Raw genomic sequence first — 14,242 nt, forward strand, 5'->3', positions numbered from 1 at the left:
TCCAGGAATTCTTTAAATATGAAAGTCATGGTATTTCAGTACTGGCTCAGCTCAACAGAGCCTTGTAAAATAATTCATACCCTCTGAATATATGAATAGATTATGAAGTTACAATCCCAAAATTTAATTCATTTTATTTGGATTATTATATAAAAGACCAACATGAAGTAGTGTATATTCCTTTATTTAATCAGGTAAACCCCATTGAGATCTAGATCTCATTTTCAAGAGGGACCTGAAACAAACTTCACTCCCCATCGGGGAATTGAACCCCGGTCTCCCGCGTGACAGGCAGGGATACTCACCACTATACTAACGAGGAGATAAGAATTGTGAAGTGGAATGAAATTATATGTGGTTCTAAAACACTTACAAATTAAAATATGAAGAAATTGTGGTGTACATTTCTATTCCCATGTTTTGCTCCTACACCCATAAATTAAATCTAGTGCAACTTCTAACTGTAATAGTGAAAAGAAGTTTTTAGTATTTAAAAAAAAAAGAATATATTATTATTATTATTATTATTATTATTATTATTATTATTATTATTATTATTATTATTATTATTACTTTGATTTTAAAAACACGCATTACTTTTGGGAGCCTGGCACATAATAGTCTAGTAAAACACGTGGACATTTATGGTTGTAATGTGAAAAAAACTAGAAAATGTTGGCAAGGAAGCTTTAACTATGCGCTAACACAGCAACTTAATTCAGTATATTTAACCCCATGCTCCCATCCCCCCGACTTGTTGCACACAATTTTATGTTTAATTCAAGTTCTGGCATGAACATGCAAAAATCGTTTAACACCTTAGCAGGCCACATTCACCCAGACAGATGTGAGGTTTCTCAAGACGGCAGCGAATTGACCTCCCTCCATTCGTAGGTTATCGCATGCCATTTACTGACTGCTTTTAGCAGCTGTACAGGTTGTGTACTTTTTGAAATTGGGGTCACTTGTCTTGGACTGAGTTTTTCTTTTAAGCATTCATTCCATTAGAGTCTTTCTTGAAGGTAAAACAATAGATGAGCATCACAGGTATAAATCAAAACATGTAAAGAGCAACTATAAAATGATAAAATCTTTATTTTAATCATGTGAGAAACAATTGTCAGAAGAGAAAAATAAAAAACAGATAAGAAAATGAAAATGTTTTTATCAGTTCATTTCAGCCTGGAATGTAGAGTCCAAATATTTACCACATTGTAAATGTTTACTTTACATTTAGTGTGCTAAAGACATTTAGCAAAGAAAGCAAAGCTGAGAAGTGGAGTTCCTTTGAGTTTAACAGCAGAGAGTGATGTTACTTTGGTATTGATTAGAGGATTTATCAAGTTCAGTTTTGATTCAAGTTGCCATAGTTTTCCATGTAGCTAATCACTTAATGTCAGGGCATTAGCTTCGGGTTCAAACGTGAAAAGTTGCAGCGACGCTTCCACTGGGAATCTCGGCAACTGATGGTCTCCACCCATCATCCCACCCTCTCATTCTTGCCTCCTCGACCTCCAACGGCCAGACATTATTCTAAGACGAAAGAACAGATCATCCATTTTTCCGTAATGACTCAGGGCCAGGTCTCCGGCTGTCAGTGCATGAACCCAATTCTGTTCTCGAGGTTCCACTACGTATGTCTTCCCGGTGACTGGTTGAGCTGTGGGTGTAGGGGTAGGGTTCACATGTGGGTGGGACCTCATCTTGATGCCGTGGCAATTACCGGAGGCAGACTGCTTTATTGCTCTCATCACTCCTGACGAAAACCATTTTATCCCACACACATAGAGAACAGCAAGGCTTTAAGTTGTGATTAGCTTGCAGTTGAAAGCAGCTTGGTCATGCTGACTGATGGCCTCGCAAAAGGGGTGCTAATTAGTGATGTTGAGTTTTCTGTTGGTGATCTTTCTCTTATGACATCTAAGAAAGCAGGTCTTCAGATATTCTTTGTTGTATTGAAGGTGGAATTGCTTTCAGAATTTATTTCATAATTCAGAACACAACCTTCAAGTCTGTCTGACACAGCTAAGTAGAGAGAATGAGAGGCACATTAAGCATCACAGATTACAAGGCCAGCAGGAATCCTTGGCTGACTATGCTGAAAAGGCTCTTCAGTCCTCATGACTCCAAAGTACTAATAGTGCTCAGTCTCATGGTGTGTTTTTCAGATTTAGTGGAACTTTGCTATTGTCACAAATGAGAATTTCAGTTCACAATGGGCTTTTTCAAATTTTTTTGTATTTTGATCAACACTCAATGGCCACTTTCTTAGGTTGTTGCCAATCACATCAGAACAAATGCATTATTCATAATAAAGCCAACTTTCTGAAATTCAGATTCAAGAATTTTGTATGTGGCATGTTGTTTGTTAGACAGACTGATGTGGTATTTACATTCCTCGCCTTAACTTAATCTTATCCTTATTTTATTTCAGGAACAATCCTGAAAAGAGAAAATAGCCGGTGAGGAGCACTTGTGTGGATGGAAACACTATAATTGTAACCATGTTGTCCAGGCTTGAGATTAAATAAATGCCAAATAAGTAGTTATTACAGCTACAGAAAACTCTGAATGGACTACATTGTGATTTCTGAAGAAGGTGAGCGACAGCCACAGAATATTGTAAAAGCTGGGGCTACAGTGTACACAGGTTCACCAGGCTATGTTCACACAGCAGGCAAATGTAACTCAAAGCGTCTTTTTTGCCCATATGTGACCTATATCCGACTTTTTCACGACAGTCTGAATTGCCCAATTTTGATCTTAATCCCGATCTTTTCACCTCCATAAAAATTCTCATTTGTGCCACCTTCAAATGTGGTAGTGATTCGGATACATATGTGGTATGTATATGGTAGCAGGAGGCAGACACTGTAAATCCTGACTTAAACAGTGGTATGAAAATTATTAACTTACAGTGCGACACATCACAATCCCAACCATCCTGGCTCTGACTACACATCAAAACAGACTTTTATAATAAAAAGTCAATTCTCCACTAAAGGACATTATTTTAATTTGTACTTTATTTTAGTTAGCTTCTTTGGGTTGTTATGATCTTGTGACAATACTGAAAAACTTTAACCTGATCCATAGACGTCGGCACCCATTCTAACGTCAATAAACAGTGTGATGCTGTGTAATATCAACAGTGCTCTTCAATGCATGCAATTTTCTTTAGGATTGTTAACCACTCACACAGAAGTCTTTGGTCATATTTAACTGGTGGTAATAACAATCATGCAAAAAAAGTCGGATTTAACTAGAAGGCAGATTTGAGCATTAAGATCTGCTGTGAAAATACAGCCTTAATTTCAGCTAAAGCATTCAGACTATAAGGTTCGTTGTGTAAACATAAAAACATCCATCCTGTTTAGTATCAAACAAAACATGCTGTCTTTTGAGACAGCATGTTTTGCTGTCTTGGTAACTTTATCACCAAGATATTTCCCATCATTACACACTCAAAACTCATGATTATCCTCACTGTTTTATCAAACTAATGAATATTAATCACTTCCTAATATTCTAGTGAATGATCTCCTCTGACTGTATCAGTGCTGTTAGTCACGCTTTCTTGGCTGTCCCTCATGAATATGGAGTCTTCCGGTGTTCATGTGAGAAAATGTGTTTCTCAGGTTTCCCTGAGAAACACATTTCATGAAATGTCATGAAATCACTGTCATTAAAACATCTTTCTAAAGTCTACAGAGTGGTGATCTATTGTGCTTACAATGGATATAAGATCATTTGTGTAAGCAGCGCTATCAGTTACTGGGTTACACAGAAAACATTCAGTTGACATCAGTAACTCACAGGCTTATCAGCTTTTTGTGATTACTATTGTCATTGGTGAAAGTTTCATTTATTGTCAATGCAATCTTTGGAAAAACTAAAATTAATAATCTAACCCTTAAAAGTAGGTTTTTCTTTTACTTTCTGACTTCCACAGCCTCTCACATAACTGTGGAAGAAATCTTAATCAATCATGGTATCAATATTATAATATAATCAATATTGCCTTAACTCATTGAGAGTTGCTGATATATGTTTTTACACAGTTCTCCTGAGGTTTTACTGTAGCATTTTAATTTGACTGAGGTCTGGACTTTAACAATTCCATTGCAGCACCTTTGTTCTTTTGCAGCCATTTTGTTGTAGTTTTGCTTCTGTGCTTGGGATCATTTTATTTTTCATGAACCACTTTCAGCTAAGCCTTTGCTGTTGGGAAATGTGCATCTAGAATTGTTGATTTTATGGATAGCTTGAATTTACCATCTTCGGATGGTAAAACCAGCTTAAGCAAAGTTCAAATCATGAGCCATCCACTACCATGCTTGACTTGTGTGTAATAATATTATGTGTTTGGTTTACACTTATGGCACAATACATCATTGTCAAACAGCTCTGCTTTGGGTTCATTGAAAATAATCTTGTGACCAATTAAAATTTTTGGAAACCAGTTATACTACCATCATATTTTTTTGTTAACCCCTTACCTAATATTTTCCTATTTGTACAAGGTTCTGACTTGCTAACTAATGTCTATTAAATCTAAGATGGGTTTTATACTGTCAAGTTAAAACAGCAAATGGTGTAGTTGTGTGAGTGCAATACCATCTCCACCCAGCTGGCACGTGGCTTTAATGAAGACAAAAGAGCTGTTCCCATTTTACCATATGACTCATGGGTATCCATATTGGTTGCTCTTGAAGCCCATGAAGTAAATCATGAAGGCATTGCTGGAACATTACTGCAGATGAGGAAAAAAGCATGGGTGGTGAGAGGCAGAAGATTGGCTAAAAAAGTTGTGGATAACTGTGTGACGTGCCGGAAAATCAGGGCAAAAAGATGTGAACAGATAATGGGTGATCTTCCACCAGAACGAACACTGCCTGCCAGACCATTTGAGTTTACTACTATTGATCTATTTGGACCTTATGAAGTGAGGGATGAGGCCCGGAAAAGAGTTCAACTGAAAGTGTGGGGCATCATCTTCTGTTGCATGTCATCTAGAGCTATTCACACAGATCTTGTAAGCGATCAGTCAAGTGAAGGCTTTTTGTTAGCATACCAAAGATTTACAGCCTTATGAGGACATCCAAGGAAGTTATGGTCAGATGGCGGAAAAAACTTTATTGGAGCTAAACCTGTCCTGGCTGATCTTTATCTGTTTTTGGACCAACTGAACAAAGAGCAAATTCAACATTGAAGCTTTGGAACATGGAACTGAATGGAGCTGGAAAATACACCCTGCAGACTCCCCCCATAGGAATGGGGCAGCAGAAGCAGCTGTAAAGATAGTCAAGCAAGCATTGCACAATCTAGGATCAGATGGAGTTTTTACATGGAGTGAATTTCAAACATTCCTGTATATGGCAGCTAATCTGGCTAATGAAAGACCAATAGATGCAAGAACTCAAAGTCGAGAAGATTGCATAAGCTACATCACGCCAAACTCTCTGCTGCTTGGCAGAACTGATCTAAAAAGTGATAACTGTGGATTTGACTTTAAAAGTTATCCACTCAAGAGATTAAAGTTCATTCAAACAGAAGTGGACAGATTCTGGAGAAAATGGAGTCAACTAGCTGGACCAAATTTGTTTGTCAGAAGTAAATGGCATTCAAAGAAGCGAAATGTTGCTGTCGGAGACATTATTTGGCTTGCAGACCAAAATGCTTTGAGAAGTCAGTACAAACTTGGCAGAGTGATCAGTGTAAACAGTGACGGAAAAGGGACTGTAAGAGATGTAGATGTACGAACTTATCCAAGTTACCCTGTACCACTTGTGAGAGCTGGAGAACAAACGAGGAGGACGAGGAAGGAACTTCAAATGAAGATACCCTCAACAATACTTCACAGAGATGTAAGGCGCATTGTTGTGTTATTGCCAATAGAAGAACAAGAAAACCCTGCTGGGACAAGATCTGGTGAAGAGAGAGAGGCGTGACCTCCTTGGGTTCAAAAAACCAGGAGCTCAAGTGGGAGGTGTCAAGTTAAAACAGCAAATGGTGTAGTTGTGTGAGTGCAATACCATCTCCACCCAGCTGGCACGTGGCTCACAGAAAATCAAGCACACCCGTCTCTCTCACTCAGGCCTTCAGGAGCCTATAAGGCAACTCAGCACACCTGTGTTGGGGATAATCTTTACAAACAAAGACCTCATCTTTAAGCTCCTGCAGAAACACCACTGGTAGGAACTGAACTTTAAACCTGTATTCGGAGGACCTAGCTGGCTTAACAAAAATGGATTTATGAAAGTAGTTTATTTTGTTTATTTATTTTTTTTGATGACTTTGCAAGTGAAGGATATTTTGTGACTTTTGTTCTTCTAAATTATTCGAAACCGCACATTTTAGCACTTCCATTGATTTTACTGACATCCAGGGCATAGCTGAAGTGGTCTGTAACAATTGCTGCTTGATTTAAACCTAGAGAGAGTCCACTTCTTATTTTTTCCTGTTGAATGGGGAGTAATTATTGTTTTTGTGCTTTAGTCCTGAATCTCAGGGGAACCAAAATTACAGCTTTGCCTTGTCATTTCTGATCCTTCAACTCACCTGACATTTACAGAGTCAAACAATTTGCTGCAATTTGTTTTTTCTATTTCTTCTTTTCTGGTCAAGTATAATAACATCATAGAAGTGAAAATATTCCCTGTTTGTTCTCTTTATGTTTCTTTCTGCATTGAATGAAAGATGGTGGAGAAGTGGCTACTGTTTGTACAACACCTCACACTCCAAAGACTGATAAAATGTCCTAAGCCTTTTAGTATTTATACTACTTTATGTCCTTCAACTCTGGAATTAATTACTTTGAAATATTACAAAATTTTCATTTAAAACAGCTAAGGAGCACTAAAGAGAGACAAAAAATTATGTCTTTCTAAGGTCAAAGAAGCTGAGATAAGTTGAGTGCAATGAAACTATTGATCTGTGTTAAGGTGTGTTTTCTTAAGGCTCATTTGTTGCTTTCTGTGTCCACAGTGAACAAACACAAGCCCTGGATAGAGACATCATACCATGGAGTGATAACTGAAAACACTGATGTTGTTCTGTTGGACCCTCCACTGGTTGCCCTGGATAAAGATGCCCCCATCCCTTATGCAGGTAGGCTACATTTCACCATCCACTCGGTAACATGGACTAACTGGTCTCCATTAGAGGCCAGTCAACAATGACTGAAAAATTAATCCTCACACCGAAGCATCGCTGCAGGATTTATTTACACCAGAGATAAAAGCCACATGAAGCTGTCTTGTGATATCCCTGAATCAGCCTGAATAGATACGTTGCATCCTCATATACTTTTTGTTTGTTTTACACTGGACTGTACTGATTTAATTTTAATCCATGGGCGTAGGTTTGGGTATGGACGGTCTTGACATGTCACGACCAATATTCAAGGGATATAAAATAGTCCCAACCAATTTTTGCCATATTAATAAAAAAAAAAAAAAATTATTTTTTAACAAAAACAAAATAAATAAACGAAAATCTACACTGATTAGTTTAATATTTCAATATACTACGCAGTGGTAGCATTCATTTTAAAATTCGCTGTTATGAACTATGACGACCCATGCCGCTTTTGGCTCAAAGAACGTGGGTCTACGTTCTTTGATTAGCTGCAACAGGCGGCGGCCAGCTGGCCACACGCGGAACGGAAGCTTGGTCCATGGTGCTGAAAGTGAACGCGTCTCCTTCTGAGTTTGACATTTATTATGAGTCTCCGAGACCATGTCGCTACCAAAAAAGAAAAGGACGACAGACATTAGAAGTTATTTCGCTACCTCGGCTGTAAGTACAGTGAGGGGACCCATAAGTTAGATATCTATCACGCAACGCATTTGTTGTAAAGTCCGGTGTTTAGTACGGTCAGCACTGAATGTGAGGTAGAATAGGTCTGTTAATTATGCAATACTTTTTCACATAGGATGCTCAGACAGCAGAGCAAGGGGCAGAGCAGAACGATGGAGAGGTGGCTGGAGCTTCAGGGCTCCAGGTGAGGTGTTAGATATACTGTGAAATTATCTCAGTAAATATGGCATTTGAAGTGTTAGTCTTAAATTAAGTTAAGCTAGTGTGAATACAAACCAGGTTACGCTGCTGAATTTTGAAAAGGAAAAAGTAAAGTGTTCTCGAACTGATCTGCTGAATATACACAAGATGTATTATCAAGTTATGGTTGGGGGGAGGGGTTATTAAGCCAATGTGTTGCCCCCCACTGGTCAAAAATGGTCGGTGCGCGGGGGGGGGGGTTGGTCAGTAAGTTGTAAGGTCCCACCAAAACTTAGACCAAACCTACGCCCTTGTTTTAATCCAATAGTTCTGAGTAAACACCACATTGAGGACTCTGTTTTTTTTTTGTTTTTTTTCCTATGTAATGTTGCCCATATAAGCCCCTCTGGTGACTGAGGAAGCTGTGAGGGGAAAAAAAACCCTTGTATAACCGGATTAGATTCTTCTCACTTTGTGGCCATTCCAGCTCATCTAAAGGGTGCCAAATTTGCGGGGGGACGCCTGCTGGAGGCTACTGGCTTGCCCAGTCGTTCCCTTCTCCCGCCAAGCCGCTAATGTGGCCAGGGCCACGGCAGGGGGCTGCTGCCCACTCACAGAGACCCTCAAGCTTAGCTGGCTGGAAGGACGGATTAATGGTTGAAGTGGAGGAGAGCGTGCACTGCGCACGCAAATGTGAATGTGTGCATGCTTGTGAGAACATGTTTAGCATTGGTTACAAATGTGCACATGCATATACATATGTATGTGAGTGTGATTGTGTGTGCATTGTTGCCGGAGGGGCTTGCTGGCATAGGCACCCCACAGGGAGAAAGAGAGAGAATGATGAGGTCGGTGGGAGTAGCTGGCTGACCAGTACATGCCCTCTAGCTCTCAATAGACTGATGGCTACACATGGAGATGGTACGTGCACCTGCATGCATGGCTTCACACAAGCATTTTCCTACACAACACACTCAGATCATGCTTTGCATATAGACATTCCTGGAATTCCAAAGTGAAAGCACCGGGAGAGATACATCACTGAAATATTAATAGGCACAGACCAGGGTTACCTGTTGCTTAGCACTGAGTCTCTCTTCTTTCTTTCTTGCTATGGTAATTAGGTATATCTCTTTCCACTCTCTTGGTTTCATCGCATAATAACTTCCCAAATGTTTCACCTACCTCTTTGTATATTTCCCAGCAACCCCAAGAAACCCAAACAATATTGCTTTTGCAGCTTTTTTTTGAGCTAAAACATTTCTGAATTGGATGGACAGAGTTACCCAGTAATTAGCTGGATAAAGTCCATCTGTTTTTGTGTACAGGTAGTATTTGAGCCTTTTTAATTAGGTCAGACAGATTTTTATTAGGGTAATGCTCCAACATGGAGATATAAAGCCGGACTTATAACAATTTGTATGAAGCACCGGGCCGTGCATCATTGGTGGAAATAAAAAGCTTTCAAGCTCTCCCTAATGCTGTAAGCTATTAAAATGTATAATATTCCAGATAGTGTGTCAATCACATTTCTCTGCTTTATGCTGATCTGTGTCTTACAAAAGTATTCACACTGCTTCCAACCTCTCAAATTTTGTGACCTTACAATCACAAATCCCAGAGATTTTTGGGGAATTTTATGTGATAGACCACTACAAAAGATTTTAAAGCAGAAAAATTACTCTGTTTTTTTTTTGTTTTGTTTTATGTTTTACAAATATATTTGCTTTTTTTAAATTATTTTTTCAAAATAGACCATTCCTCCCAAAAATCCAATAAACTTACAGCTTCCTTTCTTGGGGGGCTACCCCAATGTCAATGTGATGCTGCAGAGGCGGGTCAAGCAACACAACCCAACAACATCTGGAGCTTTAAGGAGCTCCAGGCAAATCTCATAAAGGTGTATTAATAGTAATGATATACACAGGCATGCTGTATTTGCAAGCTTTAAGACAGTTGGTTGCACTCTCATCTTTTTAGAGGTATCCAAATAAAGGGGATTTTCTTTGTAAAAAATATTAAATACTATGCATTACTTTCATTTCACCTCACAATGACTGCTTGTGGTACTTTATTTTTTTGGTCTGTCACGACTTTATCAAATGCACTGGTGTGTGTAATTATGTGCCATATCAAAAAATTTATGAATGCTTTTGGGAGACACTGCATTTATTCTGAAAAAAAAAATCCTGTAACTTTAGACACATTGACTGTAAGATCAACAGGCAGTTCAGATTAATCCAGAGAGAAAATCCCACTAAGTCAGAGTTTTCCTGTTCTTCTTTTACATCACTCTGAAACTGTCCAACATTTCTCTGGGGCTGCTGGGCAGTCACTGATCTGGAACAACAGAAATTGTGGCAGAGTTGTGTCTGAAACTTGACAAAAACTGACACCCACCTTGACTATGGCCTCAAATCAACTCTCCACCTTCAGAATTACCTCCTCAGGACTTCAGGAAGAGTGAAGGGCACCTGTCTGCTCTAAAGACTTCTTTTATGCATGTCTGTGTCTGACAATGTGCTGTCAGTTTGCACTAACAAACAAAAGTAAATAGCTTTAAAAAACAAGAGTTTAGAGATTGGATGTATATTCTTTATGTTAAACTGAAAGAGTAGCTTGTTTTCAGTTAGGTTGTGGTTTTCACAAGCAACAGAAACCCTTCACAGCTTCTGTCTAGACTAAAGATTTTCATAATTTTATTAGTTGACAAGCACCTTTTTTCCACCTCAGTGACAAGTGTACATGAGGGTGATGCTGAAGCCTCTGAAAGGTGAAAAGAACCGGGCAAACACTCTCTGTAATAATGTGCAGAAACAAGTCAGGGAAGGCTGCACTGAACAAAAATATGGGCTCTGAATCAGTTCAGCTCAACCAATTATCTCAGTACCTCGGTCCCCTCTTCATGCTGTGATTCAGTCTTAGCTTCTCGTTTTCATGCTCGATCTGACTTAAATAAATGTCATGCCGGTTGTCAGTGGTGCATGCCCAACTCTTTCTGCCTTACTTGTAGGCAGAAAGAGTTACTACCATTTGCTAGAAGATATTACCTTTGGTTGACAGAAACATTTTTATTATTGGTAAACAGCAGATAAGATAAAACCTGTTTGTCTGGATGATTCTGAGTATTTATATATCTTCAAATTCCCATGCCATAAATGTCAGTTACTTGGACATTTTTTAAACAGACCCAAAGCTTTATTACTGATCATTCTTCATCAAAAGTATTGTTTTAAATCGTTTTTACAACATTGTTTTTTTTTGTTGTTGCTTTGTTTTGTTTTTTGCAATAGAAGACTTTCCATTAATATTATTAATATTATTCTTATTTGCATCTACACCCCTTTACATTTGGGATGGTTGTCTCAGGCTTGCAAGCTTTTCCTCCAAATATAACAAGATATTATGTTTGAACACTTCAATTGTAACTTAACAACACCACAGGACATGTCTCCAAAATTATTTTCTTTGTCTCTGAGCACATTTCTAAATTGAAATCTTTATTTCTTTGTGTCTCTTCTCTGAGTGGCCTATTAGCTCATGTCAGTGCAGGACTCATTCAGACTCATTTTGATACTTTTAAGTTTACATTTTTCCTAAAAATCTAAATTTAGAATAGAATAGATAAATTCACAAAATTTTAAATGGAACATGAGCCAGTAGATGGTAATGAATCTATGCTAGGACACATAAAAATACAAAGAAAGATGATTCTAAAGAAAAGCTCAGCACCAAATTATTCATATCCCTGACATATCTACCAAAGACATAGCTTTCATTTGAATAATATATGGAAACATAGGAAAAAATCTTGATTACAAAACATTTGCGTTGGGGAGAACGAGGTAATGAGACGTTTTGTACAAGGGACAAAAACGCTAGTCGAAGTGCTGAATATCCAATGTTCTAGAAAGATTAATAATGCGTTTGGTGTTTTGATCTGCATTTTTACTGTACGTTCTGGCTGTAAGTACATTTAGATCTATAAATATAAATATTCTGAGTTATTTAGTTTGATAATATGCAAGACCGACCATGCAGTTGATTGATTTGAACTGGTTTTGCTTAGATGATTTGTGGAGTGTCACTGTTCAGAGAAAGCTTGAAAAGTGCTGGGTTTGCCAGGTTAATCGGCAAGAGTTTTGCTAAGTGCTGGTATTTGGCACAGGTCAAATGATTGTCAGTCACTTCTAATATTCTATTGCCAACATGCCTATTGACACTGACAGCTTTTCATTTTCTTGCAGGGAAACTTATTGTTAATGTGTCAATCCCTCAGTTTCACCGGTCCCCAGAGCCCTGTGGTTTTTGCTTGGACAAGCAAGCAAATGTCTCACCACTGACCCACAAACTGCATACTCTATGCTCTATCAGCAATGCTTGGAAAGATTCAAAGTCCCCAAATCACCCACACACACACACACACACACACAAGTTTGTATTTCTACCCATATTAAGACTTTGTATTGACTAAACCCTCCTGTTATGTTCCGGGTCAAATTGACCCGTTTTAAAGTTTAAATTCATTTCAGTAACTAAATTTATGCCTAACCCAGACAGTTTTATCTCTAAACCTAACCCTGAACTCTAAACAAGGGGGTCAACAGTTTTAGGACTGGGCTTTGGTCAATATAAGGCACAATGTTAGTAAATATGCCAGAAATGATCCTAAATAGGATACTGAGATGCATTCTGTCCCTTGCTTTTTTAATAATCAGAGCTGTTCTTGTGAGATTGCATATGAAAACAAAAAACAGTCTCTAATTTCAGTCTTATCTGCTTTACTAAAATGCGCCTCTGAAGACAAAGAAATCAATTATCTCTTGTCTTTGGAGAATCCAGCAAGTTGTTGGTCATGATCTCCTGTCTCTAACTATATATATATAAATATTCAGTACAGGTAAGCACAGGGCATCATAATATTGCTGTGATTAAATAGATGTTACTGTGTAATTGGGAGAGACATGTCAAGGTAATTATAAAAAGTATGCTGTATCATTCACACAATGTCAATGAGCTCCACACAATATGTTGATGTAGAACCAAAGTGGGATTAATGGCAAAAGGAGAGTGAAATAGGCCTGTCTGGGAGTTGTGACATGTTGTCTCTCACAAAATACAAAAGCACAAAATAAAGATTATTCAGAAAAGAAAAAAAGAGGTTCTAAAGGTTAAATCTTGATTATATATTTGGGGGCAATACATCTACAATTAGAAATGCTGTTAGTCACAATCTAGAGCTGTATTTCCTAAAATTAAAATATGGTTTAGTGCAACAATACTCAAAATCGCCTTTAAAATCTATTTGTTAAGTTTCTTTCTCAAGCTTCTTATGTTTCTAGAGTTGCGCTGCTGATGGTGGCAGAATGTTGGAGTCGCTCTGTTAGTTCTGATTTGTTGTTTTTGTAGACTTTTAGTCATTATTTTTTGGGTTGAGGCATTGCATGTTTGGACAATTAATCCCTCTGAATTTTTGAGCTTGCTTTTTTTTTTTACTTTAGGACAATTGTTATTATGTGTAACCGTGACGACAATGAGTTGCTTTTACAAGTGGGAGTAGCTGATGATCTTCTGAAAAGTCCAATTAATGCCTTAACTACAACCCCTAATCTCCATGGCTAAAGCGTAGGACTAAAGAGCAGAGAAAAGAAGGAAGTCCAAACCATATCTTCAATTAGTACTGATGGGCATGGATCATCTGTCTGCCTGGCTTTCTCATGAAATAGCCAGACAGATTTTAAAAGGAACAACAAAAGAAATTGAGATGGATCAGCAATGCTTGCCAATAACTGATGCTGTCAAATAGGACATCCATCCATCCATCCATCCATCCGTAATCTTACACGCTTATCCATAATGAGGTTGCAAGGGGTGCTGGTGTCTCTTCCGAGTTGTCAATGGGTGATAGGCTTCACCCTGTGAAGGTGATTAGTCCATCTAGGATATGCTACTGTGACATATCAGCTGTCAGGATTGTCATGACACTCATGAGGTTGTTATACAGTCAGGGGCCTCTTCGGATTCGATGAAAGACTGACTGCTACTGGAGATCCTTCCTGCCCACAGCATCACTATCCACAACAAGTCTTTGAAGATACTTTGATAATTCTAGCTATGACAACAGTTAATTCCCATTTGGGATAAATAAAGTATTTTTGAATTGAATTTTTGGGCTATTATGGACCATTTAACTCCCTTTCTGGTTAATGCTCTTTGCCTGACCTGTCAGTTTAGGTGGACA

General features: G+C 38.3%; 1 protein-coding gene across 2 annotated transcripts in view; it reads left to right on the top strand.

Annotated features, from left to right (window-relative positions):
• Positions 1-14,242, top strand: part of clstn2 (calsyntenin 2) — a 283,647-nt gene that overhangs the window by 106,424 nt on the left and 162,981 nt on the right. The window contains exon 2 of one of the 2 annotated variants that reach the window (XM_023351906.1): positions 6,988-7,110. In XM_023351906.1, the coding sequence (XP_023207674.1) occupies positions 6,988-7,110 (123 nt within the window). Of the gene's footprint in view, positions 1-6,920; positions 7,111-14,242 lie in introns of those variants that run through there. The other variant, XM_023351905.1, reaches the window with a different exon arrangement.

The sequence above is a fragment of the Xiphophorus maculatus genome, chromosome 18 (assembly GCF_002775205.1).
Source record: "Xiphophorus maculatus strain JP 163 A chromosome 18, X_maculatus-5.0-male, whole genome shotgun sequence".
Taxonomy (NCBI): domain Eukaryota; kingdom Metazoa; phylum Chordata; class Actinopteri; order Cyprinodontiformes; family Poeciliidae; genus Xiphophorus; species Xiphophorus maculatus.